Genomic DNA, 27886 nt, shown 5'->3' with positions numbered 1-27886 from the left:
AATTTAAGTTCTGCCACAATTTCCATCTACATTTACTACCTTTATACAACTATCAGTAGTAGAATAAATAATAAATAACATAAAATAAGCTCTGTAAAGACTGACAAATCCACAAAATTTCAAATCAAATTCAAATGTGTCAAATGAATCGTCAAACAGAACTGTCAAGGATCCCCACCCTAGAGTGCTTTTTCCGCCCACCATGCATGAATACATGGATAGCATTATGCTCCTTCCTTAGTCTTCTTATTCAAAGATCTGAACAAAGTTACTTGAAAAAATAAATAGTACGTCTCTGTACAATGTACCGAAGATATTTTGCCTTGTAGGATATATTCATAGAAATATGATTATCACTCGAAATGACACAACCGATCACACCATGACTCACCGGAGGTAACTAGACTACTGCTGGTTTATTTTGTTACACTATAATTTTATAATTAATAATTATTACATTTATCAGACATTTATGCACTATAAATACCGTTGTTTATTACACGGTTTTATTAGTAAGCGTTAATTAAGAAATTAAAAAAAACTACAATACGGATCGTTAGGTGACGACATATTTGGATTTATGTTGGTTACAAGATGTTAAGGGTGAAAGGGCAGATCTAGGTATCATTATGATCTAAGGTTATAAAGGGTGGTTTTGAATAAGTATCTCATATTTTACAGGGTGAATTTTTCAAGTATTTTTAAGGAAAAAAATTGAAATAAACATATGTCCTAAAATGCTTAGTTTTCGAGATACAGGGTGTCAAAATTTTACGAAAATTTTTTTTTTCTCACAATAACTTGCTTGAACTGATATACATATTTTTGTGAAATTTGGTACACGTTTTTTCATCATTAAGGGGCATTTTTCGGTGAAAAATATTTTTCCAAATATTTACCAATTGCCCAGTATTTTGTACGATTTCTTCTGGTTGAAACATTTTCACTGGCATTTTGTTTCTCTTACAAATGTATTCTTCGTTCTAACCAGACTATACACACCTTATGCGTGTACATTTTTGTATACATAATACAACACTTCCATTCTATAAGCTGGTTGTCAGGTCCACCTATCTCTTTCTCTGTCCCTCCCGTTGGTTAATGGCGCGATGATTAAAAGTTAATAAATAAACATGGATAGTGGGCATCGTGCTGGTAAAATAGATCGCATGAATATTAATAAAACTGATGGGTTTAATGAATATTTATACAGAGTGTCAAGTGCTGGGTGGCCCCCGTCCCGGCTACGTACGTTTATTTCCACCGGAGATTTTTAAATTGACTTTTTTCTCTTCTTGCTTCGGCGTCTCGACTCTTCTTAATTTCGTTGCCTGATTGACGAATCGACTGTTTAAATCGTTTAACAGTTGTGTACTTTGGGTAAGATGGATCTGTGAAATTGATTTTGTGGGAAAAAGTTAGTTTGGCATTGTAGCAAAAATGTTTTCTCCAAAAAAAATCCAGTGATACAGGAATCTAAAAAAAGTTTTTTTTACACTGATAAAAAAGATAGTACCTACGTGTAATTTTTTTCTCATTTAATATTTTATAGGACATACGGTATATTTAGTCGAAGGTTATTACAACTTTAAACATAAATAAAACAGCGAAAAGCAAGAAAAACAGTTTCTCGATTAACAACAATATGTACGAAGAATAAAAAAAATAATTGTTTTTCAAAGAATTTGGTTTAATTAAATATCGTAAACACCCATTATTATGATATTTGCAATTGAAATTTATGCAAAATGCCTTACTGAAATCTGTGTATAAAATGATTCTGCACAAGTGGCAGACCTTCAGACAAAATCTGAAGCTTCTTCTGATATATTCACTTGCAGCCCAACATTCTAGAGTAAGAAAATGATGGTTTTTGAAAAAGTCTTGTTTTTGACTGTGTCATTATTGGTTGTTGTGGCAAGTGTTTTGAGTTATCCACAAGAAACCACTGAGATAACTCCAAAACCAGCTGTATGGGTGAGTATCTGACTATAAGAATAAATTAATTCACTACTGTTTATAATTACAGAAAAAAATGAAATAGTTATAAAAAAAACAGACATCAAAATAATTAATTGTAGCCCAAAAAAATATTTGTAAAATAGTTATTTTTTATACAAGACGATAAAATGGTATCAATGAATTAATTTTGGGAGACGATAATGCAATTTTATCGTCGTGTATAAAACAATATTTTTTTCCATAGTTACCTTTTAAAAAATATTCAGAAATTATTATTTCAAGGAATTTATTACGAGAAGAAAAATTTGTGTTGGATTGGCGTTGGTTTCTATGTAATTTGACAAATAAATAAAGTTGTCTCTTTAGTTGCCAGTTTTGAGTCAATATTTTTTGATTCTCTTTCGTGTCGATTGCTGACTGAATTGGAGCCAGAAATGGCTGAAAACGAAATATATGTTCACATTAATAATATCTTTATACTCTATCTCCAGTAGTTTCCGAGATAACCATAGAGAACATCGTAGGAAACTCACCCTGTATAAGAAAGAAATATGCACAAACAAAAATACATTAATTAATAGCAATTAAAATATTGATAAATATTTCTTTTTATTAGTATGGTCCACCATCCACACCACGTATAGTAGACATTGCCAGCATCCCTTGTCCAAGTAAACAAAGAAGAGACTCACAAGGAATCTGCAGAGTACCTTTCAAATAGTACTAAATCTATACCACTTTATATATATTATCATTATCTATACATTTTGTAATACAGCACGTAAAAAAAAGTGTCTTTTTTTCATATAAATCATAGTCGTCAAATATCGACGTTATAGTGGTATTTGGAAATTTAGCAACTGTTAAAATTGCCTTATATCTATCTAAAATACTAGATAAAATAGTACTTTAACCGCAAGGGGTAGATTAAATGATACTTGAACAGCGAGGATAAGTTAAAAACTTTATTTTCTCTCACATGCTGTTTAATTGCTTCCATTTTTGAAAATTTTTGTATTCCTTTTCATAAGTTATTCAGGATTTAAATTGAAGTAGATTGGATATGGCGTTTGTCGCCTCAGCCTGAATATCTGTTGGTAATTTACTTATTTCGTTTTGAGCCAATTCTGGCTCCAATTCAATCAGCAATCGACACGAAAGAGAATTAAAAAATATTAACTCAAAACTGACAACTAAAGAGACAGCTTTATTTATTTGTCAAATTACATAGAAACCAACGCCAACCCAGCACAATATTTTTTTCCACTCGTGATAAATTCCTTGAAATAATAATTTCTGAATATTTTTTAAAACGTAACTCGCTATGGAAAAAATTATTGTTTTATACACGACGATAAAATTGCATTATCGTCTCCCGAAATTAATTCAATCTTTTCGATCGACGATAAAATAGCCATTTTATCGTCTTGTATAAAAAATAACTATAATTAATAGTAGGTAGTTAACAAATTCGCTGACATAAGAATAGATTAATTCTGTTTATTCGTGTATTTGTATTCAGAAAAGTGTTTTTGCTTATCTCATAAAATCATAGAAAATAATGCAGAAATAGTAACAAAAAGAGAGACAACAAAATTAATAAAATCTGCTTTAAATGCCCTGCTCTAAAAATTTAAAAGCCTTAAGAAAAGAAAGAAAGAAATGTGCACGAAACTGCTTATATTACTGATAAATATTGCTATACTTCATTTCATTTATATTAGAATGGTCCAGCAAGCATATCCCCAAGTGTTGCATATCCGCATATGACAAGTGCGAATTATTCAGAAGAAAGAACTAAAATCCCACCACAATATCCTGGATTGGTGAGTACTTCATCATAACAATAGATTCATTCAATATCCGTGTATTCGTATTCAGAAATATATCTATTATTTAGTTAATTATTAAATATTGCTATAATTTTTATTTCTTTTATATTAGAATGTTCCTTCAGACCAAGGGATGGCATTCGGTATCGCAAGCGTTCCCAATTTTCCTTGTCCTGGAAACCAAATAAGAGACTTACAAGGAAGCTGCAGAGGGTCTTATTAGTATCTACAGCATCATTTTGTAATATATCTATTATCTACACATTTTGTAATACATTACGTAATTTTTTTTTCATCCAAACTACAGTTCGTTAAATAACGGCGTCATGGCGGCATTTGAAATGGGAATCGATCGTTCAAAACATGTATTATCATCTTCATTTTTATTTTGACTTCCGTTTCAAATGCTACCGTGACGCTGTTTTTTTTCGATCGATTTGTACACATAGAATAAATTAAATAAGACCAGCTTAAACGGACACACAAAATCTTTTTTCTTTTTCACTTGTGTTAAATCTTCCATCGCAGCACAATTGCCAGTTTAATTTTCAAACCTGGAAAAAGACGTTTAATCTTTCCAAGCACACAAGTACTATCCAGAGGTGCTAAAATTACCTCCTTAACAATCCTACATATCCAAGAGAAAAAGGCTCTGGCTCAGAATAGAAACGATAAATTTCGTTTGGAGTGCTATTATTTATTTCTGTGTTTTTTCCTTTGGGCCTCCGATGCTTTTTATTCGCTCTGTGGATGCGTTTAGAGCTGGAGAACTATTCCAGAAATCTGCCGGCATGGCGCTGGATAATTGACATTTCGTGTCTATTTGCGGAGTGCAAAATAAAAAGGAGTTTGTTTCAGATAGTTATACGATATAATCAGGGATTTTTACAGGCAAGAAATTGTACATGATTATTTCCCTCATCGTAAAATGGACCAATCAGCTAATCTAATTTTTCGAATAAATTTTGTTTGTAAAACAACAAAATAAAATATACGTGTTTAAGAGTTTTTCCGAAAAACTCACCGGTTTTTAAATAAAAAATATTCAAATATTTGAGGGGTGGTTTCACCCTCTTAGAATTCGAGTTTCAAAAAATCCCTTCTTATCGAACCTCTACACCCTAAAGTCAATCCGTTTTCCAAAAATCAGTTTTCTACGTCAAGCGCTTTAAGCAGGATCGTGATTAATCGATGACCAGATTTTTCGAAACACCCTGTATACACTTTTAAAAAATCTTAAAATATGTAAAAAATAATAAAATATACTTGTTTAAGCGTTTTTTCGGAAACTTGACCGTTTTTTAAATAAAAAATATTGTAATATTTGAGGGGTGGTTTCACCCCCTTGGAACTAGAATTTCAAAAAATCCCTTCATATCGAACCTCTACACCCTAGAGTCAACCTGCATCCCAAAATTGAGCTTCTTACGTTGAGTGGTTTGAGCAGGATCGTGATTAATCAGTATGTCTTAAGGATTTTATATATTAGTATAGATTAAATTATGATTTTTCTTCTACAAAAGAATCTTGGACGTTTCGCGCGATACAGCGTTTTGTAGTAATAATAGTACATAGTAGTAGTACTGTCGGCCTAGACAAAACAAATTTGGCCCACCGACACCCGAAACAGACCGATTGTCAGCGTCTGGATACAGAGAGATCCACGGCTCGTTTCCAGACCGTCTGGCATTCGCCGGCCACACCTGGCTGACCTTTTCCACAGCGATTCGGGATTAGACGACACGCAGTTGTCCGCCTATTATTTCGCGGCTATTCGTTTACTAGCATTGCCAGAAGTCCAGACGCGAGGAATTTCGGAGAAAATTACAAGAAATAATAGGAAGAATGATTTAGAATATTCTGTCGCCAACAATACAACCATAATTGGTGCAGATTTCGTTCAGATCAATAAAAAAAGTACCGTATGATCGAGAAAAAACGGCGTCCAGTTGGCTGGGAAATGACGATCGATGACATATCCCATGTAATTCTATACTAATATATAAAATCCTGACTGACTCACTGATTAATCACGATCCTGCTCAAACCACTCAACGTAAAAAGCTCAATTTTTGCACACAGGTTGATTCTAGGGTGTAGAGGTTCGATAAGAAAGGATTTTTCGAAATTCCAGTTCCAAGGGGGTGAAATTACCCCTCAAATTTTACAATATTTTTTTATTTAAAAAACGGTCAAGTTTCCGAAAAAACGCTTAAACCCGTATATTTTATTTTGTTTTTTACATATTTTAAGAGTTTTTAAAAATGTATACATACAAAAAAAAATCTGGTCATTGATTAATCACGATCCTGCTCAAACCACTCAACGTAAAAAGCTCAATTTTTGCACACAGGTTGATTCTAGGGTGTAGAGGTTCGACAAGAACGGATTTTTCGAAATTCCAGTTCCAAGGGGGTGAAACCACCACTCAAATTTTACAATATTTTTACTTAAAAAACGGTCCGTTTCCAAAAGTTTCCAAAAAAACGCTTAAACACGTATATTTTATTTTGTTTTTTTACATATTTTAAGAGTTTTTAAAAATGTATACATACAAAAATCTGGTCATTGATTAATCACGATCCCGCTTAAAGCGCTTGACGTAAAAAGCTGATTTTTGGAAAACGGATTGAGTTTAGGGTGTACCTAGAGGTTCGATAAGAAGGGATTTTTCGAAACTCGAATTCTAATGGGGTGAAACCACCCCTCAAATATCAGAATATTTTTTATTTAGAGAGTTTTTCGCAAAACCTCTTAAACACGTATATTTTATTTTGTTGTTTTACAAACAAAATTTATTCGAAAAATTAGATTAGCTGATTGGTCCATTTCACGATGAGGGAAATAAACATGTAAAATTTCTTGCCTGATGTAAAAATCCCTAATTATTTCGTATAGCTATCTGAAACAAACTCCTTTTTATTTTGCACTCCGCAAATAGACACGAAATGTCAATTATCCAGCGACATGCCGGCAGATTTCTGGAATAGTTCTTCAGCTCTAAATGCATCCACAGAGCGAATAAAAAGCATCGGAGGCCCAAAGGAAAAAACACAGAAATAAATAATAGCACTCCAAACGAAATTTATCGTTTCTATTCTGAGCCAGAGCCTTTTTCTCTTGGATATGTAGGATTGTTAAGGAGGTAATTTTAGCACCTCTGGATAGTACTTGTGTGCTTGGAAAGCTTAAACGTTTTTTGCCAGGTTTGAAAATTAAACTGGCAATTGTGCTGCGATGAAAGATTTTTAGCACAAGTGACAAAGAAAAAAGATTTTGTGTGTCCGTTTAAGCTAGTTTTATTTAAATTATTATAGGTGGTACAAATCGATCGAAAAAAAAACAGCGTCATGGTAGCATTTGAAACGAAAGTCAAAATAAAAATCCAGATGATAACACATGTTTTGAATGATCGGTTCTCATTCCAAACGCCGGTATAACGCCCGTTATTTGATAAACAATAGTTTGGATGAAAAAAAAATACAGTTGCTCTTACATAATGTATTACAAAATATGTAGATACTAAATATATTACAAAATGATGCTGTAGATACTAATTGAAAAACTCTCTGCAGCTTCCTTGTACGTCTCTTATTTGGTTTCCAGGACAAGGAAAATTGGGAACGCTTGCGATACCGAATGCCACCCCTTGGTTTGGAGGAACATTCTAATATAAAAGAAATAAAAATTACGGATAATAAATTACGGAATACACGGATGAATCTATTGTTATGATGAAGTACTCACCAATCCAGGATATTGTGGTGGGATTTTAGTTCTGTCTTCTGAATAATTTACACTTGCCATGTGCGGATATGCAACACTTGGGGATATGCTTGCTGGACCATTCTAATATAAATGAAATGAAGTATAGCAATATTTATCAGTAATATAAGCAGTTTTGTGTACATTTCTTTCATTCTTTTTTAAGGATTCTAAAATATTTAGAGCAGAGCATTTAAATCTTATTTTATTAATTTTGCTGTCTCTCTTTGTGTTACTATTTCTACATTATTTTCTATGATTTTATAGGATAAGCAAAAACACTTTTCTGAATACAAATACACAAATAAAGAGAATGAATCTATTCTTATGGTCAAGTACTCACCAATCCAGGTAATTGTGGTGGGATCGTTCCTTCTGGATAATTTATGATATATATAACAACACTTGCTTCAATAAACAGAAACGAGACAGTTAAAAACAAGACTTTTTCAAAAACCATCATTTTCTTTCTGTAGAATGTTGGCTGCCGATGGTGAATATAACAGAAAGAGCTTCAGGTTTTGTCTGAAGGTCTGCCACTTGCGGAGAATCCTTTTATACAAAGATTTCTGTACAGTATTTTGCATAAATTTCAATTGCAAATACGATAATAAGGTGTGTTTGCAAAATTGTTATTATACAAAAATAAATAAATTATATATCTCAAATTTATTTTCAGTACCTTTAAAAAAATATATGAAACGTAGCAAATTTAATAATAATTGATCCACCAAGAGAGGAAGCATATCCTAGATACAGTGTTGGCCTATCTGAAATATATTTGAAATCAATAAAAATAATTTAAACTATATTTGATCAATTCAATATTACAGAATGGTTCAAAACATTGATTTTTGAAGCACACAGTTTTATTAAATGGTTCATTTTAATATCCCATTATTCGGCTTATAGCACTGCACGTACTACAGGGTGTTTTCCCGACCTCCACTTCAATCGTTTAATGTTTTAATACGCCAGTACTACCTCGACCAGTCTGAAATCGCCAGAACGTGACTTCGATGGCACAGAGAAGCGCAGCATCTTCGGCGGCAGCGGTCGACCTTGCCGGTACCATCGCGGGTACTCCCTCTCGATCTCCCGTTTGATTACTGTATGATTAAAATACGGACGAGAGAGAATGAGAATGGCATGGGACCCGGTTTTTGATGAAGGTACAGTGTTGCCAACCGAGCTGCAAGCTCTCAGAAAAAATAAGTCTTTGACTTAAATCATTTTAATGACTTAAATTTCGAAAGCTGACTTAAGACTTGAAATTTAAGTCATTTTCAAAATGACTTGTGATTTAAGTTTTTATTCCGAAATAGAAAAAGATTTAAGTCATTAAAAAAAATTAGGAATAAATAAAACATACTTCTACCAACTTTAGTTGAGTACAGTTGTTGGAGAACGATAAATTGGAGTACCAGCATCTGACTTTTTGTTGTTTTATGTAACTAAAGTTGGTAATTTGTGTTTTATTTAAAGTTATATATGTATTTGAATCATGTTAAGAAATGAAAGTAAATAATAAAGCGCCTCTCGTGTTTGTTCGCACTCAAAAAATTTCAATTAATGCCTGTATGTATTTTTAATATATTTTTTAAATTTACATTTTTTAATTGTAAATTAATATATTACATTTAAATGGAATATATTACATAACAATTATGTCAATTACAGGATTACAAGCTTGTTTTCTAACATTTTTTAAATAAAACGAATTATAAAATATCAATATATGTATATTTGTCGTAGGTATGAAAAAGTAAAACAACAAGTGCACTTTTAATTTCCATGTTCATTATCATGAAAAAATGAATTTTAGTATAAGACATTATGTATTTTTTATCCTTACTTGTGTTATTGTTCAATAAAATTTGTTATTAAATAGTAGTGTTTATTGCTCTAAAAATCTGCAGTATGACGAAAATCTAGAAAACACCGCGCCGATAACAAAAAACGGCCTTGGTTAAAGAGGATCCTCGGCTATCGACCTGGATATCAAACTTCAGCCCGTACTATTTGTTGTTTATCGGCCTTATTACGTTAATAACTATAACTTTGATTTTAACACGATTTTAACTACTTTTGACAACAACTAACTTTTTGTTATCAAGATGACATTTTAGACGGCAACTGACATATATGTCATAATATTTGAATCTTAAATATGTATGTAATATAATTTAAATTACTATAATGCAACTTTATACTAAGAAAACATTTATACATTCACAAAATACAACAAAGTCTAATAATAGGTATAGTTTGAAAACAATGAATATTGAATTAAAATTGAAAAAGTTAAGTGCGACCCCTTGTGTCAAAATTAGATGATTAAATTTTCGCAATTTTTACACCATTTGATGACCGGTGGCGCCTCTAGTGTTTGTTCGGGCGGTTGGGCTTTTACTCCCGCTTATGGCCATTAAAGAAAAAGTTCTAAAGGAGGATGTTTTGTGCTACCTTTTTTTTATGATGGCTCTGCTACAAGGCAACCGCCGCTACTTAACATTTGACAATTTTATAAAGGTTAGAATTAATAAAAAGAAAAGATAAGAAAAACGTCAAATCGGAATGTTGTGAGTGTCACGTTGACAAATGTAAAGTAAATGCAAAGTGTGCTTTATCATAATTCACTGTTATCAGCTGTTATATTTCACTCTATTACAAATATAGGCACCGTATTCCTTCAGCTAGGAAGTAGAATATTGATTTACTATTAAGTGGTCGTGGACAAAAACTCTTTATTATCTATTATGCGCTCTTATCCTAATGAGCTTAATTTTTCCAAAACTAAGCATTTTTATGATATAATCATCCTTCTAAAAATTTAGCAAAACATGTTTTCTCCTCTAACAAGTCAAACACCTGCCCCATACTCATTACAACTGCAAACACGCTACCAAACAAATCATCTTCGCCCCAGTTCAAAATTATTACCCATGAACCTGCGTAATGAGCAGAAAATACACCCTACCAGCCTGAAATTCCGAACCCCTTTAACGCCCGAGACCTATAATTCGGCTCCGAGCAACCCTTTTATTTTTTCCACCCCCCAAATTACCAAAACTAATAACGTTTAGTGACTGACTGACCTCCATTTCTATGATTTTATCCGTTTCTTAATTTTTACAGGTGTTTTCTACTTGATGATTGTAAAATGATGGTAACCAGTGGCGTATCCAGCTTTTTTTCTGTACGTTTTATTAATTTATGTAAATCGCAGTAGTAGTTGATTTTACACATTCATATTTATAAATGTGTAATATGAAGAAACTAGTGTGTACCCGAAATAATCATTTGTGATGGTGATGAAAAAGCAAAGCAAGAATTTTCGTTAACATACAAACTGGATAAAATTTTCTCACATTTATGTCAGAATGAAAAAAAAACAATCCAGAAATACCTTCTTATCGAATCTCTACACCTCACAGTCAATCCGTTTGCCAAAAATCAGCTTTAAACGTCAAGCAGTTTAAGCAGAATCGTGATTACTCAATGGTCATATTTTATGAAACACCCTGTATACATTTTTAAAAAATCTTAAAATATGTAAAGCAACAAAATAAAATATACGCGTTGAAGAGTTTTTCCGAAAAACTCACCGGTTTTACCCCCTTAGAATTCGGGTTTCGAAAAATCCCTTCTTATCGAACCTATATACCCTAATGTCAATCCGTTTTCCAAAAATCAGCTTTTTACGTCAAGCGCTTTAAGCAGGTTAGTGATTAATGAATGACCAGATTTTTCGAAACACCCTGTATACTTTTTTAAAAACTCTTAAAATATGTAAAAAAAAAACAAAATAAAATATACGTGTTTAAGCGTTTTTTCGGAAACTTGACCGTTTTTTAAAAAAAAATATTGTAAAATTTGAGGGGTGGTTTCACCCCCTTGGAACTGGAATTTCGAAAAATCCCTTCTTATCGAACCTTTACATCCTAGAATCAACCTGTTTGCCAAAATTGAGCTTCTTACGTTGAGTGGTTTGAGCAGGATCGTGATTAATCAGTGAGTCAGTCGGTCACTTAAGGATTTTATATATTAGTATAGATGAAGTTTTTTTCTTAGAAGAGGTCCAAGAATCACCTCCTTAAAATTAGCATGTCATTAAGGGACACCCTGTATACTTATATTTCTTGATTATGAGAAAAATAGACCTAAATAACATTGCTGAGTTCAGCGTTTTTCACAGTTCACAGTAAGCTACGCTTGTTCAACTGGGCATAATTTTTTCTTTTGAAATAATAATTTCTCATAAAAAATCTCGTTGCTTCTTGACCTGGCGTGTTGGTACCGTCACTGGCCCACCCTAACCCGAAATTAGGCGCAGGCCGGGAGCAGGTGCCTCGGGGAGCTCCATCAAAAAGCCACCGCACCGAGGACAGGTGCAAGTGAAAAAGAAGAAGAAGCAGCAGCCAAGGTAGAAAGGAGAAGAAGGATAGAATGAGTGTTTATATCGGTCTGTGGGCCGATGTCGATGCCGCCACGATTTACGCCCGCGAAGACAACAAGATTGATTTACAATGACGATAGAGGGACAAAAAATATATACAGGGTGTGTCTTAATGATCTGGTAAAGTTTAAGGATGATTCTTGGATATATTCTAAGAAAAAAACTTCAAAAGCCCAATTTTCTTTTTCCTCATTAAGAATGTACAAATCAAATCAATCAAAAACATACAGAATGTAGAAAACTGCCAAGTCTCGCAACACAATTCTTCCACTATAAAAAGTTGTCAAAACCAAGTCAGTTTATTTTATTTAGTCTCTGTTTAAACACCTATTCAACAATTTTGTTACAAATTGTTAGTATCAATATTAGTTATCTTTATTTCTGTAATAATTATAATTACTTGGCAATTGCCCCCCCACAGCACCATAATAATTATAAAAGAATAATCTACGATCTCGATTACTAGATAAATCTAAACAGTGCCTTTAAAAATAAAGTTTCTTCAGTAGAATAGAATATCACATCGGAAATCTTAAAGATGTGTAAGAACTTTAGGATTTAAGAAGATGTTCAAATATTCCTCCATCGACTGCTAGACAATAACCCAGGCGAACATAAAATTCTTTTCTTACATTTGCTAGTTGGTAAACTGAAATTCTATTGCATTCGGCAGAAATAGCATTTTTTAACTCGTCTAGATTCGGGTATTTTTTATCCTTGTATATCCTGTTTTTTAAATGGCCCCAGAGAAAGAAATCATTTGGCGAAATATCAAGAGACCTTGCTGGCCAATTTACTGTATGATTTAGGCCAATAACGGTTCCGATAAAACTATTGTCTAAATATTCCCGAACAGCCAGGGTACTACGTGCCGCGGGCAGCCACCCATTTGGTACCAAACTTCCTGATTTTTCCTGGCGGCATCATGTAAAGCAGGTAAAATATGATTTCCGAGTAGTTCCAAATAATATTCTGCATTTAAATTTCGCGTAAGAAATAATGGCCCGATAATATTGTGTCCGAATATCCCTGCCCAAACATTTACTTTCTGTGGATATTGCGTCCTTGTTTCGACAAACCTGTGTTGGTTTTCTTTGTTGCAATATCGATGCTTTTGAACTTTGGGTTCATTTAAGGTAAACGTGCATTCGTCAGTGAAACATGTGTTTTTTAAAAATTTCCTATCCATGCTTGCTCTTTCCATCATATCAAAACAAAACGCCTGCCGCCGTATTTCGTCCTCACTACGAGATGAGGTGCTCTTGGTGCTTTTCATATTTGAAGGAATAGTATTTATGTCGTTTCAAAATTCGAAACGCTGTAGTGTGATCTATTCCTATTTCATCCTCAAGTTTCCTTGTGCTGATCTTTCCATCGTTCTCTTCCACGCACAATAAAACTTACAAATCGGTTTCATTTCTTGCATCTTCTCTTTGTTCCTGCCTTGCTCAGGGGCGTAGATAGGTGTATGCTATGGGGGTGGTACTATGATTAAGTCGCAAAAAAATCACCGTCGGAATTTTTTTGTCGAATTAAAACGACGGCGATTTTTTTGTCTGACTCAAATATATAAAAACATAACACAAAAATTAAAATATATAGATTTGTAAATAACATAAACAAAAATGAAACAACGACGTTTATTAGTTAATTTTCTATAAACTATAAATAAAAAACTCCAAACTATCAAGAAAAAACTATAAAAACTCTAAACTATAAATAAAACTACAAAACAAAATCAAGTTTTCTAGTACGCTGTTTGGAAAACCTGTCAATAACAGCATCAACATTTATTTCAATATCTTTATGGATATTGATTAGAGTTAACCCCACTAATCTGTCCTGGCCAATAAGAACACTTTGTATGCTTTTAATTAGGTCGAACATATTATAAACGATAAATCAACATAATTAAAAGCATACAAAGTGTTCTTATATGTCGGATATTAATTAAAAAAATATTCTCGTATCTCGTCAAGCGTCAGGGGGGGGGTACTGTCCCCCAGTACCCCCCCCCTTATCTACGCCCTTGGCCTTGCTTCACATCTGCAGTTATTTATTAGGGTACCTTTGGTCTCAAATCTCTGGACATTCCTTGCGATTGTAGATTTTCCAGGTATCGGTCTATTCGGATACAGAGCAGTAAACATGTCCGACACCTTTTGATAACTATTTCCTTGATAATACCATTTAAATCATCAATACTTTTTCTTCGATAGTGTAATTCATGGCTAATATTTTCGATGTATAGGTATGAGTTTTTAATAATAATAATAAAGCACTAAATAGATAAATTTCTGAAATGACAACTTCATTTGACAGTTATATTTTACCTTGACTGGTGCTCATAAGTAAATACAGGGCCATAAGAAAGGAGAAATATTTAAAAAGAAATCGGCGATAACTCGTAAACGGGCTAATCAAAAATATCTAAAGTTATTCTTTTGAATGTGGGTTTTAGTGCTCTTCAATAAACCTAAATAGAATTATTCTCTAAAATAATTAGGGAAGCCAATAATTGACCCTATTAAAATTTACATGGGATTTATTATATCGACAACGAAGTTACAGGGGTGGTCAAAAGTGCTGCTAATACCTTCCATACAATTTCTTCTTCTTCACCGCCGTATTCTTCCTCTCCGAAGGTCGTTTGCCATCGACCCACGCACCGAGGAATGTTTTCTTTTTTCGGGTCGCCGCCCGTCATCAGGTGTCTTCCTTCCCTTTTACAGCCGTTCAAATATTGAATGAGATATTAACGGGTCGGCTCTAAGAGAGTACCTAACAGCGTCTCGCTGGTTCATTCTCGTTTTGCTTGTTTCCTTTTGTCGTTAAAAGATAACGGCACAATAGACCAGACAAAATAAAATAATCGAAAATACACGAAACTCAATGCTACAAGATTCAGCTGAGAGTTTGACGATTAATGAGAAACAATAACGGGTGCGTCTCAAAAGTGGTACACCCCTATAATTTTTTTTTTATTTTTTCAGATAAAAAAATTATATTTGGTGGATATGTCGAATAAAGAAAAAAAATACCGAGGCTGCCATTTAAAAATGAGTTAATCTTCGAGTTTGATGGTTACTGATTTGATAGCTCTTTTTGTTTCTAAAATTGTGCAGTACAAAAGTAGGCAGGAACTATACACACTATACGCCACTGTACACTATGCAATGCTTAGACCCTTTTGATGAAACCGCTGGTACTGCCTCTGGCGTGACGGCTTTTAGCTTTTATCGTCTCTTCTCCGGTTTCTCTATACCGTTCGACGCGTATATACGTATAAATAAGAGATGAAAATTATTACTCATTGTTCCATTGATACCCATTGGGTCGTCCATTGAATGGGCTCACCGCAGACAATCGGTATTGGTTATGCATACGTAGAGAGATGGACCGGTAAAATATATAGGCCTCGGTGTCTCCAAATCACCATATTGTAAATGCATGGACCACCACTATGCATCGTGTAAAAAAGTGTATAAGGGTACATAAAAAAAAGAAGAATGGGTAAATTTTTCAACCAAGAGCATATAAAGATTATATAGATTTATTGTGTCCACCTTTCTTGAGTTATAACTCATCATACAGTCTCAGATCTTTGACAAAAGCCAGTATCTGAGACGATTTTACAGAGGTTAGTTCTCCATCTTCGATATCGGTCGTACCAAAGCTTATGGCGAAGGGTTGTCGTCTTGGCACACATAGCGATGAGCTCTTTTTTTGTGTTCAATGTATGTTCAATTTGTACTTTTAATGACCTAATTTTTTTTGAATTGTATGATATTTTTTATTATTTGTAAGTATACGAAATAATATACATGTACTGATTTCTTTCGAAAATCGACAACTATGATCCCTTCCCGGACACAAACGGTACATTGTGAGACAGGAAATTGTAGAGAGAAACAAGCCCTATAACATAAGATACAACATTTTAATGAACAGTGCTTTCCATAAAATCAATAAAATGAAAAATAAGTATATTTTTGTGCTTTTGTTTGTTTTTAAATGCTTTGTCGATGAAGCTATTTTGGCTTTTTGTACAATAAAACGTTATTTATTATTATTACAATTTTCTCGGTCGAAGTCCTGAGAAAATACTAGTCATTTATATAAAATAATTTGGCGACAATCTAGCTACACTAACACAAAAACAACACAGTCAATTACTTGGGCTGTCTCACTGTTTTCCAAAATTAATGCAATGTTATTTCGGACTAAAAACGATCTAAAAAGACAGACAAGCGCATATTTACGCGTCTGGGGGTCAAATCTGACCAGACTGAGACGCATGTTTGACCCATAATTCGTGGGACGTTGCGCTAATGTCATCTTTTAGTACGGTACTACCGGAATATCGTAGGCTATTTAACTGTCTGCCACTTTCCTTTGCAAAGTAATTAATATTTCTCATGAAAAAGCGTGTACTGCTTGACAAAATAATTGGGAAAATAATTATTATTACTGTTTAGTTGGTAGCGTCCAAACAATATCTATTATTAATTAGTGAGTTTTTTAATTGTGGTGTTTTGTTAATTTGTTTTTAACAAGATTACAAAATTCTGGCAATAGCAAGAGAATATATTTTTAAAAAGTACATCATTAAATCAAAAACAATAAAATATTAAAGAAAGAATTGGCGCCGGGAGGCACGTATAGCCGCCCATACTAAAATATGTTAGTAAAAAGTTGGTAGGCAGTTCTTTTAGTTTCAATTATCTCAAATACTGCGACTTTGACTGATTTTGATGCTATTACAAATTTTGTTGCAAATATTATTCCTAATCTTAAATTGAAAACCGCGTTTCGCTAGCTACTGTAATTTTGGAGTTACGATTTTTTAAAAATTTTAACCCCCTCCCATACCCCCTTACCAACCCCCCACCCCCACCAAAAACATTTAGCCAGATTCTAGGGTGCAACCATAGACAAACAAATAAAAAGAGACTGGCAAATTAAATGGCAAAGAGAGGGACAACGTTCCCGTAGCGCAACTCAGAACGCAAAATTTCGTTCTATTTATGTTGATCTGCGCATTGCGTCTATTGGGCCCACTATCTCATTCTAATATAACAAGAGAGAAAGAAGCAGCCATATAAAACGTAATTTCTAAATAGAAATTAGAACAATCGCCTTTCGTTTTCGTCACCATGACAACCAAGATGACAACATTATGACAATTCCTCATGTTTGTTAATTTTTCTTTTGGTGATTTACCTTTTTTTCTAAACTCTCCATTTTATTGACTTATGAATATGGATATGGAACAAATTTCTTTGTTCCATATAGGTATTTATATTTTGTTACTTATAATTTTAGATTATACTCTTTTGTTATTTTATTTGCTGCAGGAGCCAGTATCATCTATTTTCTATATGTATTGGTGCCCCTTTCTCTGATAGATATGTTAAAGACAATTAAAATATAAGTAAGTAGTTATATTTATCATTTTATTAAGAAAAAGTAGAAGTAGTAGTGTCAAAAAATATTTCGAACCTCTCTTAACATAACAAATTAATACAATTAATTTTTTTTCATTTTTGGGTAGGTAGTTTATAGCTGGTTTATAGTAACCAGAAACTTTATTAATATACCTTATTTATTTTACTTTGTTTTAGGATTAAAACTGGACTTCAAAATGGTTCAGGATCATGATTCTCGTAAAGTCTTCTTTGCTTGGATATTCACTTTGTTATTGCAATTAGGCAGTTTTTCCGAAAAATGAGATTTTTAATGCCCTTTAAAAAATTGGCCAATCGTTTCCTGCAACAGTCAGTTCTTCTGCATTTAAAATCGGTAGGTGGGTGGAATAAACACTGTTATTTTTTGTTATTATATTATAAAAAGTTTATTTATTTTTATGTATAAATAAATATGTTCATGAAACAGTACAATTTTTGCTTTTTTTTATAATTTCCCTTATAATAGTACTATTCTTTCGTTCTGAAAGAAACTGTAAATTTTCACTTAAACTGATTTATTCCCTACACCGCGTTCCCTTTACGTGGTATAGGGAATAAATCAGTTTAAGTGAAAATTTTCAGTTTCAGAATGAAAGAATACTACTAATAATGGCTAATTTAAACTTCCCCCCAGCCAGAATGTGCGATAATGTCTTACGATACGTTTTATACCTATCTCTTTCTTTTTCATATAAAGCACACATAATAAAGAAAGATAGCAATAAAGACGTATGTCCTGCCGTGGTCCTGCTAAATGGTTTCAAAATTGTTATTCTGAGTTGCGCTACGGGAACGCGGTCCCACTCTTTACCATGGGATTTGCCAGTCTCTTTTTATTTGTTTGTCTATGGGTGCCACAGTATTTTCGTACCAAATTTGGTTAAAATCGGTTTAGCGGTTTTTGAGTTATCGTGTTACAGACAGACGGACAGACAGACAGACAGACACCATGAAAATATTTTGTTTTAGGTCATTTATGACCCAAATAACTCAATTTGAGTGAAATTAATAAACTTTTTTTTGCCGATCTTAATAGCATACCATACCTGTTGGTATGGTCGGCTAAAAATAACGTAGGTACTTCTTAACACACTTAAGTACTTTAAAACACCTTTATAACATTGATTTATTGAAAGGTACTGTTATTCTTAACGCTTCCAAACAATTTAAACACTATATTCAATTTTCATGTAGGTAATAACTCAGTGGCCCTAACTATAATAATTCTTCTTGACAATTTGTTTTATGGATAGTTTTTAAAGAAAGTTTTCGGTACTTACTAACTTTTAAATTTTACTATTATTTTACAGTACCATTGAAGAAAAAATCATTTAAAATAATGTAGCTATTCCAATTTACATGCTATTCCTTTGTATTGAAATCAGGTCCAATTCAAATGATAGCGGGTCAGTGTGAATTTAAATATAAACAACACTTAACGCGACGCTAAAAGTTTGAACAATAATTTATGAACTTAATACTATTAAATACATACGGCCAGTCCACTAAACTCTAGTTTATATATTGAAACATTTCATTATTTTGTTGATTTTTAATATGTGACATTGCTCTTGTCAGTTACCACCTACGAAAATAGTCTTTCATAGCGTTTCAAGCTTTGAATAAGAAGACTAAGGAAGGAGCATATCAAAAATCATACACACGGTACACCGCGATGGGCCTCAAATATGGCCGACTTAAATTCCGGTTTATCAGTGTCGTTCTAATTTTATTTAAAAAATGTAAAACTATGATGTTGGGTAGACGTGGGGTAGACTCAATAATTTGTTGTTTTATTTTACGTTGTGAATAAATGTTGGTAGTTATTAAAATTGTTATAAAATATATAATTCTAATAAAAATAGATTAGTTATAATAAGTATTTATTAACACAAACATCCGATACGCTACTGAAGCAGGTAAGTCAAATTAACGTATCTAAATTCTTTTGACATCAAATCTTTGACAAGTAATAAATAAAAGCTAAAATGCAAGAAAAATATATAATTTAGTTAATTTAAGTGAATTTCATAAATGATCGGTTTACTACACGTATGTATATTATATAGTCACTTACTAGCGAAAAAGTTGTTCCATTATTTCACTCAATTTTTGCCGAGATCTACCGCACGCTACACAACCAACTATTTTAGAGTCTTTTTCGATAAATCGCGATAGTGTCACTGTTAATTTAAGTTCTGCCACAATTTCCATCTAGATTTACTACCTTTATACAACTATCAGTAGTAGAATAAATAATAAATAACATAAAATAAGCTCCATAAAGATTGACAAATCCACAAAATTTCAAATCAAATTCAAATGTGTCAAATGAATCGTCAAACAGAACTGTCAAGAATCCCCACCCTAGAGAGCTTTTATGGTGCCTTTTCCGCCCACCATGCATGAATACATGGATAGCCAGAGCAAAACAAACAACTAAGTGATAGTCATTGCCTGGAAACTTATATGGTGAAATTTTGATAAAATAAGTGCTAAGCTAGTGGTAGGAAAAATAATTTTTAGAGGTTACTAGTGTATTTGATTGCCTGTGATATGCATATACAGGGTGTTTCCTAATTAATCTAAAAAATAAAAAATCGTTAGAAAACGGCTTAAGGCCGGCTCTTAATAAGTATATTTATTTTTTTCTCGGCAACCGTTTGATGAACAAGAAAAACTCAAAAGATCATTTTGTTGAAAAAGGATGGCCAGTCAAGAAAAAAATATATTTTCTTTAAAAAAACAGTAAGTAGTGTACCATTTATGTTAAGCAAAATATCGATTTTTTTTTTAATTTTTAACACCCTGTAGATCAGAAAGGAGGTACTTTTAGACCTAATGGTTATATAAAAATTGTTTTAAGAACACATGAGGAATCACACCACAATTTTTTAGACTAATTAGAAAACACCCTGTATATTGTCAACTTGACAATGATTGTTGATAAATCAAAAAATACCTTTTCTGTGAAAAATCCCGATTTTCGCAGGAAAAATTTTGGTTTTTATTGAATTTGGGCCTGCGTCTGCAAATACCGGTATCTTTTTAATATTCTATCTATCTAAATTTTAAATATCATAGTCAGAAATAGTTTTATTATTTATTAACTGTAAAAATGGTATACTTATAAGTTTTATCAAATATTGTGATTTACTTTTCTACCTTTGTAGTCAAAATTTATATTTAATAAACTGTAAAAATATATATATTCTATATGTTTTATTAAAGTCACTCTGATATACTAATATATCAGTGTAACTTTAAAACTAAATCCTTTGAAATCAAATATAAACATAAAAAATATTTACAGCAGAAAAGGCGAAGGCGCTGGGTTAAACGTAGTCTCTACTAAGAACACGGAGGGGCGCTTTGACCAAAAAATTTACTATTAAGTTTCATATCTATCTTAATAGAAGATTATTTTCTTTTATCTATTGTCCTGATGGCATATTTTAGCGACATGGCAACGACATGGCAAAAAAGCCATTTACTCTTTGGGCTACGTACAGCATGATACGGACAATGCTGGAATTAAGGGAAAAGACTGACATATCAAAATATCACAAACTCGTCGCTTTTTTAAAACGCCAGAATGTAGGTTTTAGGCCAAAGAAGTCTAGCATTTTTACCTTCAACAGATAAATGTATATTATTATTGTTAATCTTCTTGTTTATTTTTGTTGATGTTAGATAAGTATTTAATAAAGATATTACAAGAATATTTTGCTTAAATTAAATGAGGCGAGAAATAAGAAAAACCGAGTGAGGGAAATGGAAGAGTGAAGAAATTTAGATAATTTGACACTTTCAAATTTTTTAAAAGTCAATAATGTCAGTATTACATAATATTATGTGGTTGTAAATGAAATCATTTTATTATTAGATGTTATTAATATTTATATTTATACGATTTCTATGTGCTTTTTAATACAAATCGGTACGTGTATATGTTGTTTTTGTGGGTTTTAACGTCCGTAAACTGGTACTAAAACGGGTACTAATACCGCTAGGTTCTCTATAGCAGTCGTCGTGTGGCAGGTGTCACTCTTGTTTCTCCTGCGACCGACAAGGCTGTGTCTTTCGCGGAAGCGGCGTTGTCAGGTTTACCCAGATTTTCCTGCAGAAGTTTTGTATAATTATTATTAATTCACACGCAGTGTGTATCGGCCAAAAGGAGCGAATTCTTTAATGAATATATTGGGACCAAAATTATGTTTGCCCTCTATTGGTATTTTTTAACAATTTTGTTTTATATAGGGTGTGACATAATACCAATTTTCTTATAGTGATGGGCAAAACTGTTATTTTTAGATAACAGTTGAAACTGTTATAGTTATTTATAAAAAACAGCTTAAAATAACAGCTTAAAAAATAACAGGTTTCTTTATTTTACTGCTAAATATCTGAAAGAGTATGAGGCAGTCACCGCCAGGCGTATTAACGCAGTTGCAAGTTGCAACAATGACGTGCTCGGTGGTAGTATTTCAAGGGTGTCAAAACATTTCTAAATATCGATTGTTATCTAAAATACCTCTCTAAAAACGGTGGTTGTTTACAAATAAGCGCTGTTTACAAATTGCGATATAAAAAGCCAAAATTCCGCCACTCGTCTATACCTATACATTCCGATCTACCTACGCCCTGCCCCTCGATCCGCGTAGATCTTGAATTGCGTAGCAGTGTACAGGGTGCATCTCACTCGACAGGCGAGAAGCTCTTAGTTATGATTTTACCATTTGCGGTCAAAAATAGCAATATAAGAAAATGTGTAGTATATTCTTCATAAGTAAACCAACTACACACTAGAGTTAGAATTAATTTTACACTTAAACTAGTGTGTACCCGCGACTCTCGTTCGCGTCGAATTAATAATAATTTCTAATGGTGATGATAAAGCAAAACAAGAATTTCCATTAACATACAAACTGGATAAAATTTTTCACATTTGCCAAAAATAAGCTTTTTAAACGTCAAGCAGTTTAAGCAGAATCGTGGTTAATCAATTACTCAACGTTTTGGAACACCCTGTATGATTTTTTTAAAAATTTCAAAATATGTAAAAAACAAAATAAATTATGCGTGTCCAGGCGTTTTCCCGAAAGACTAATCGTTTTTAAATAACAAATATTGTAATATTTGAGGGGCGTTTTCACCCTGTTGGAATTTGAGATTAGAGAAACCTCTCCTTATCGAACCTCAAACCCACAGTCAATCCGTTTGCCAAAAATCAGCTTTAAACGTCAAGCAGAATAGTGATTACTCAATGGTCATATTTTATGAAACACCCTGTATATATTTTAAAAATCTTAAAATATGTAAAACAACATAATAAAATTTACGTGTTTTAAGAGTTTTTCCGAAAAACTCACCGGTTTTTAAATAACAAAATATTCTAATATTTGAGGGTAGTTTCACCCCTTAGAATTCTAGTTTCGAAAATCCCTTCTTATCGAACCTCTACATAAAGTCAATCCGTTTTCCAAAAATCAGCTTTTTACGTCAAGGGCTTTAAGCAGGATCGTGTTTAATCAATGACCAGATTTTTCATAACACCCTGTATACATTTTTAAAAAATCTTAAAATATTATTCTGAAAATTTTTCTGAATAAATAAATACCTAAATATTGAAACTTAATAAGTAAGTACTGAAACATACAGCGCCATAATATCTCGACCTCCGCCCGTTATGCTCGTAACAGGTTGAAAAACAACTGATGCGTTATTCTCCAACCTGTTTCGAACCTCCATCGACAATCGACCGATGCAGCAGCGTTACTTTCCCACTCCTGTTATCTCGACCGCCAGGCGTTATGCCCGCAACTGTTTCAAAAACCTGCTTCTTCTTTATATCCTATTATTTTTAAGCGGTATCGACAGAAGCAGCTACGTTCGCCGTAGCGCATTCCCCACTCCGTTGTCCGTTGTCTCGCCGCCTGTATCGATGGTTGACGAAATAACAGGTTTTAAATCCATACTAGTTGTTTTTGGAATTGCTTCGAGCAGCATAGAATTTCGTGGCGGTGCAGAGCGGTGACTTCTGTTTTTCGTTTCACGAGCGGCCGATCTCTACGTGTCGTTATTTTATATCTGTTATTTTTTAGAAGTAGTAACGGTTGCGTTATGTTATTTATAAATAATTGTTATAAAATAACAGATAGTTAAATAACAACCCATCACTATTTTCTTATTCTAAATGCAACACTCTCTATATTAATGTCTATAAATTTGTGGTTGTTTCTATTGTAAAAAAGGAAGAAAATCAGAGTAATTTAAAGTAAAACATGGTCTTTCGTGAATAGATATGTATATTGTTATTTTTTGTACAAGAGATAAAATATTTTATGGCGTTGTTCGCGTTGGTTTCTATGTAATTTGACAAATAAATAAAGCTGTCTCTTTAGTTTTCAGTTTTGAGGCAATATTTCTTAATTCTCTTTCATGTCGATTGCTGATTGAATTGGAGCCAAAAATGTCTCAAAACGAAATAAGTAAATTACCAACAGATATTCCGGCTGAGGCGACAAACGCCATATCCAAACTACTTCCATTTAAATCCCGAATAACTTACGAAAAGGAACTTATGATATTTGGTTAGTAGCAACAGTCTCCTCGAGACCGAATATTTTTTCCGGCACTTGGCAACGCTGTTTGCGGAGGTGTCGCCGCGACCTCGCATTCATTTGCACCGCATTAAATCGCCGCCGCGATTCGATTCTAATCCGCGAGGGGGCGGTGTGGGCGCCGCAGGAAACGGGCGACAGATGTCGCGCGAGGCGCTCCCCTCATTGTTTGCGGTCGAGAGCCGCCCTAGCCGCGGGGGCGCTGCCGTCACGTGGCACCCATACGTTACGAATGCACGCCCCTGTATACCTACGGCCGGCGGGGAAGAACTCGTGGAAACAATAACAACAAAGGGAAAAAAGAAAGTCGGTGTGTACGTATGTGTCTCACAAAATGTAACGATATTTTCCCTGTATGATGAGTATACAGGGTGAGTTTCCTACGATGTTCTCTATGGGTATCTCGGAAACTACTGGAGATAGAGAGTCGGTTAAATGGGGAAAGAATTGCAGTTTTGTGGGGTCATAAATATGCGCCTTTCGGATTTTTGAAAAAGGTCATGGCTTACTAGATATTTGGAAAAAAACAAATTTCGGCTATTTTAAAAATTGTCACTAATTCCATTATAAGCTATTTTAGACAAAAAATTTTCGGATAAAAGTTGTAGAAAACCACATTCTCCTCCGTTTCTTTCTAAAGCCTGTCATTTTTGACATATGACACAAACATATGTTTTTTTAAATGGAAACCATAGTTGGCCATGACTTCATAAAAAGCGCCATTTCTTAAGCTTTTCAGGGAGACTGTTTTTTTCTAAATATCTAGTAAGCCATGAACCTTTTCCAAAATCTGAAAGGCGCATATTTATGACCCCACAAAACTGCAATTCTTTCCCCATTTAACCGACTCTCTATCTCCAGTAGTTTCCGAGATACCCATAGAGAACATCGTAGGAAACTCACCCTGTATATAGATTTGCTTCCTTAGTGGCGAAACACCTAGAATTCTTTTCAAGCAGAGCTGCAAGCCGACTGAAAGATTTTAGTCATTAAAAACGATTTAAATCTTTTTTTTTAATGACTTAAGTCATTTTACAAAAGATTTAAATCTTTTATGAGATTTAAGTCATTTTTTTCATATATTTTTATCGTCAATTTTTAACAGCGCATCAATTATGTGTTTACCATCTTTAGTTTTTTAAAAAATTAGCAACTGTAAAAACCGTATCTTCATACCGCTGCTCATAAACTAGAAACCCTGTAAAACACAGAAAAATGGGACAACCGGTACAGGGTGGGCCAAATTGGAAGCTTTTAAATGTAAACACCCTTTTCTATAAGAGATAGACGAAAACTAATATCGGTGTCTGGAGCTCAATTTTTGTCAAAAACACGATGGTGAAAACCGCATATCGATATCTGTTACCCTTTCGGAGATTCGGGGTGTTTTTCAAAAATATGTATTTTTAACAAATCGCTGTAACTTTTTTGCTATGGAAAATTTTCTATTTTTATGAAAACATTTCCAAAGCACCTTTTTACGTAGAATTTAATGGTTTAAGTATATTTTTTTTAAATTAATAATTTAAGAATTATCAACAGAAAATTTGATTTTTTATATGGGACACCCTGTATATTTTGAATTTATTGAAAAGAATTTAAAATTACCTTCCCGAAAATATGGCACACTTGATATTTTGCTCGATTCCTCTTCGAGATATAGAATTTATAAAAATTCGCCCGCTTTAAATAAGTAGGCTTTGAACGGCGCCGGCCGTTATGCAAAAAAATTCTAGCTGTGAGCATCAATTAAAACGAAAATAATATTTGCAATGAGAGTGATTTTCCCACTGCAGGGACCTAGTGATTTAGCCACTGCAGGGACCTAGTATTTTTTCCACAGCAGGGACCTAGTGACATTTCCACTGCGGAGACCAAGTGGTTTTCTATTGCGGGGACCTAGTGATTTTCCCACTGCCCGGACTTAGTGATTTTTCCACTGACTTGAAAGACTTAAAACTTAAGCCTTTTTAAAACTGACTTCTTTCAGCTCTGTTTTTCAAGAATGTCGTATCGGTTCAGATAGAGGAAATTTTTCTTGGATAATTCGAAATTTACATAATATGTAAAGTGGTACTAATAGGCGCTGAAGTATTAATTTGTAGGATTGTATTTTTGTTGTTCTCGATTGCCTAATATCGCTACACAATGCGTAGCCACCGTAACAATACGCGGTTTGGTCGTTGTTTTTGCCGTCGCGGTATCCCGAGAAACCTGATGATTTTTTTCCGAGCCGCGGCCTAGATAGCTCGCAACGCCTGCTGCTGCCTTGGAAAACGCGCCAGGAATTTCAGCAGGAGATAGAAAAAAGTCGTTATTCACGCCTTCGAGCAACCGCATTGTTGTTAAGACTGCGCTACAATGACTGACCGTTCTATGCGGTGTCTCCAAAAATTACCAACGGTACCTAACAGAATCATAATTATCTTTTGGTACACTTTACACAAATTTTCATCCTGAAAAAGAATATATTTCTATCATTATTTTTTTAAATTTCAGATTTTTTTTAATCGCTAGTTTTAGATAGTTATCGATAAATTCATGCTTCGGTTTAAAAGCAATATACAGGGCGAGTCTTAAATAAGAGCAAATTATATTTCGACTCCAGGAACACGTCTATGAGGTGTTAATCTCTGATATAACCATGGTTAGGACAATAAAAGGGATGGAAATACAAAAAAAATTCGGCGATCCCAAAATTTTTTATTTGAAAAACGGTAAAAAATATGTTTCTTTTATTGACAGCTTTGTGTGGGTTAAAATGGATCTAAGAGTATTGTATGTTTTGAAGGATATTTTTTTTACACCAAAAGAAATCAAATCGAAAAAGCTTCAAAAAAATTAGAACAAAGAAAAACATTCTTGTCGCTGGTAGTACGGCCCTGGGTACGATCGTCCATCGTTTACGCATAGTACCTCGAATTAGTGTTAGTGTCCGCAGCGTTAATTGATTTAACGATTGCGAACCAGTCGAAAGGTGCGCAATTTGAAAAAACGAAGAGCGCTCGCGAAGAAAAAAAAACGGCGCGACTTGGGTAGTACCACGGTACGCGATTACAAGTGCAAATATGCGCGAGGTGTAAGCGATAATAGTCGCTTAACGCCGATTTGTCGATTAATTAAAATAATTAACGATCGAACGGAGTTTAGTTAAGCATCGGCTCACTCAGCTATTGACGAGCGTTCGTCAGATACGTAATCTTGATAATCATTTCCTCCGATTTGTTCATCTGAATTTTTTGTAGGTATCTGCACGGTACCACCTCGACAAAGTCCAGATTTTGCCGAGGACATACCCTTTCCGGAAATGATTTTGGCACTCGTGTCCAAGGAACGTATACGTAATCTGAAACGAGGAAGGACGAGTTGTCTGGTCGTGCCGGTACGATTTATAAGTAGCAGATGCCCCGGTACCGTATTTATGGTGGATATTAAGCTTATTTATTGGATGCGAGACGTCGCAAATCATCGTGACGTAGTATATGTGGGTCGGACAAGAAGTGAAATATATATTTTGTACCGATCCAGTGTTAGAAGGTTTATTAACTAGTTCTGTTTATTACTTTAAAAAGAAGGCATTCAAAGCATTTTCCACGCACATAAACGCGACAGTATTTCGAATTTTTACGAAATTAAATTATATTCCTCGTTTTCCCACGCTTTTTATGGCTTTTTCGGCGAACCTCTTCGTCGTGGTATGTCGACACGGTGCCCATGCGACCTCTGAACCCACCTGAATGGTCTCATCCTCACGCCGAGGCGTCCAGCTGACTAATT

At 33.7% G+C, this 27886-nt stretch overlaps 2 protein-coding genes across 2 annotated transcripts; one reads left to right on the top strand and one right to left on the bottom strand.

Moving 5' to 3' along the window:
- The first annotated feature begins 1803 nt into the window (after positions 1-1803).
- LOC115880380 lies at positions 1804-4267 on the top strand. Its single transcript, XM_030897595.1, has 3 exons — positions 1804-1977; positions 3687-3788; positions 3907-4267. The coding sequence occupies exons 1-3, from the start codon at positions 1864-1866 to the stop codon at positions 4015-4017; spliced, it is 327 nt and encodes a 108-aa protein (XP_030753455.1). The 5' UTR covers positions 1804-1863; the 3' UTR covers positions 4018-4267.
- A 2995-nt stretch (positions 4268-7262) lies between these two features.
- On the bottom strand, positions 7263-8097 carry LOC115880379. The gene is made up of 3 exons (XM_030897594.1): positions 7903-8097; positions 7542-7643; positions 7263-7461 (listed from the first exon to the last, which is right to left on the bottom strand). The coding sequence occupies exons 1-3, from the start codon at positions 8020-8022 to the stop codon at positions 7348-7350; spliced, it is 336 nt and encodes a 111-aa protein (XP_030753454.1). The 5' UTR covers positions 8023-8097; the 3' UTR covers positions 7263-7347.
- Between the last annotated feature and the right edge of the window lie 19789 nt (positions 8098-27886).

The sequence above is a fragment of the Sitophilus oryzae genome, unplaced genomic scaffold (genome assembly GCF_002938485.1).
Source record: "Sitophilus oryzae breed Bouriz unplaced genomic scaffold, Soryzae_2.0 scaffold_1621_pilon_pilon, whole genome shotgun sequence".
Taxonomy (NCBI): domain Eukaryota; kingdom Metazoa; phylum Arthropoda; class Insecta; order Coleoptera; family Curculionidae; genus Sitophilus; species Sitophilus oryzae.
This window is presented reverse-complemented; position numbering and strand designations above follow the sequence as displayed.

Coding starts and splice junctions, on each gene's coding strand:
- LOC115880380 (XM_030897595.1), top strand. CDS start 1,864: ATGATGGTTTTTGAAAAAGTCTTGTTTTTGACTGTGTCATTATTGGTT. Junction 1,978..3,686: donor CTCCAAAACCAGCTGTATGG/GTGAGTATCTGA, acceptor CATTTATATTAG/AATGGTCCAGCAAGCATATC. Junction 3,789..3,906: donor CACCACAATATCCTGGATTG/GTGAGTACTTCA, acceptor CTTTTATATTAG/AATGTTCCTTCAGACCAAGG.
- LOC115880379 (XM_030897594.1), bottom strand. CDS start 8,022: ATGATGGTTTTTGAAAAAGTCTTGTTTTTAACTGTCTCGTTTCTGTTT. Junction 7,644..7,902: donor CACCACAATTACCTGGATTG/GTGAGTACTTGA, acceptor CATTTATATTAG/AATGGTCCAGCAAGCATATC. Junction 7,462..7,541: donor CACCACAATATCCTGGATTG/GTGAGTACTTCA, acceptor CTTTTATATTAG/AATGTTCCTCCAAACCAAGG.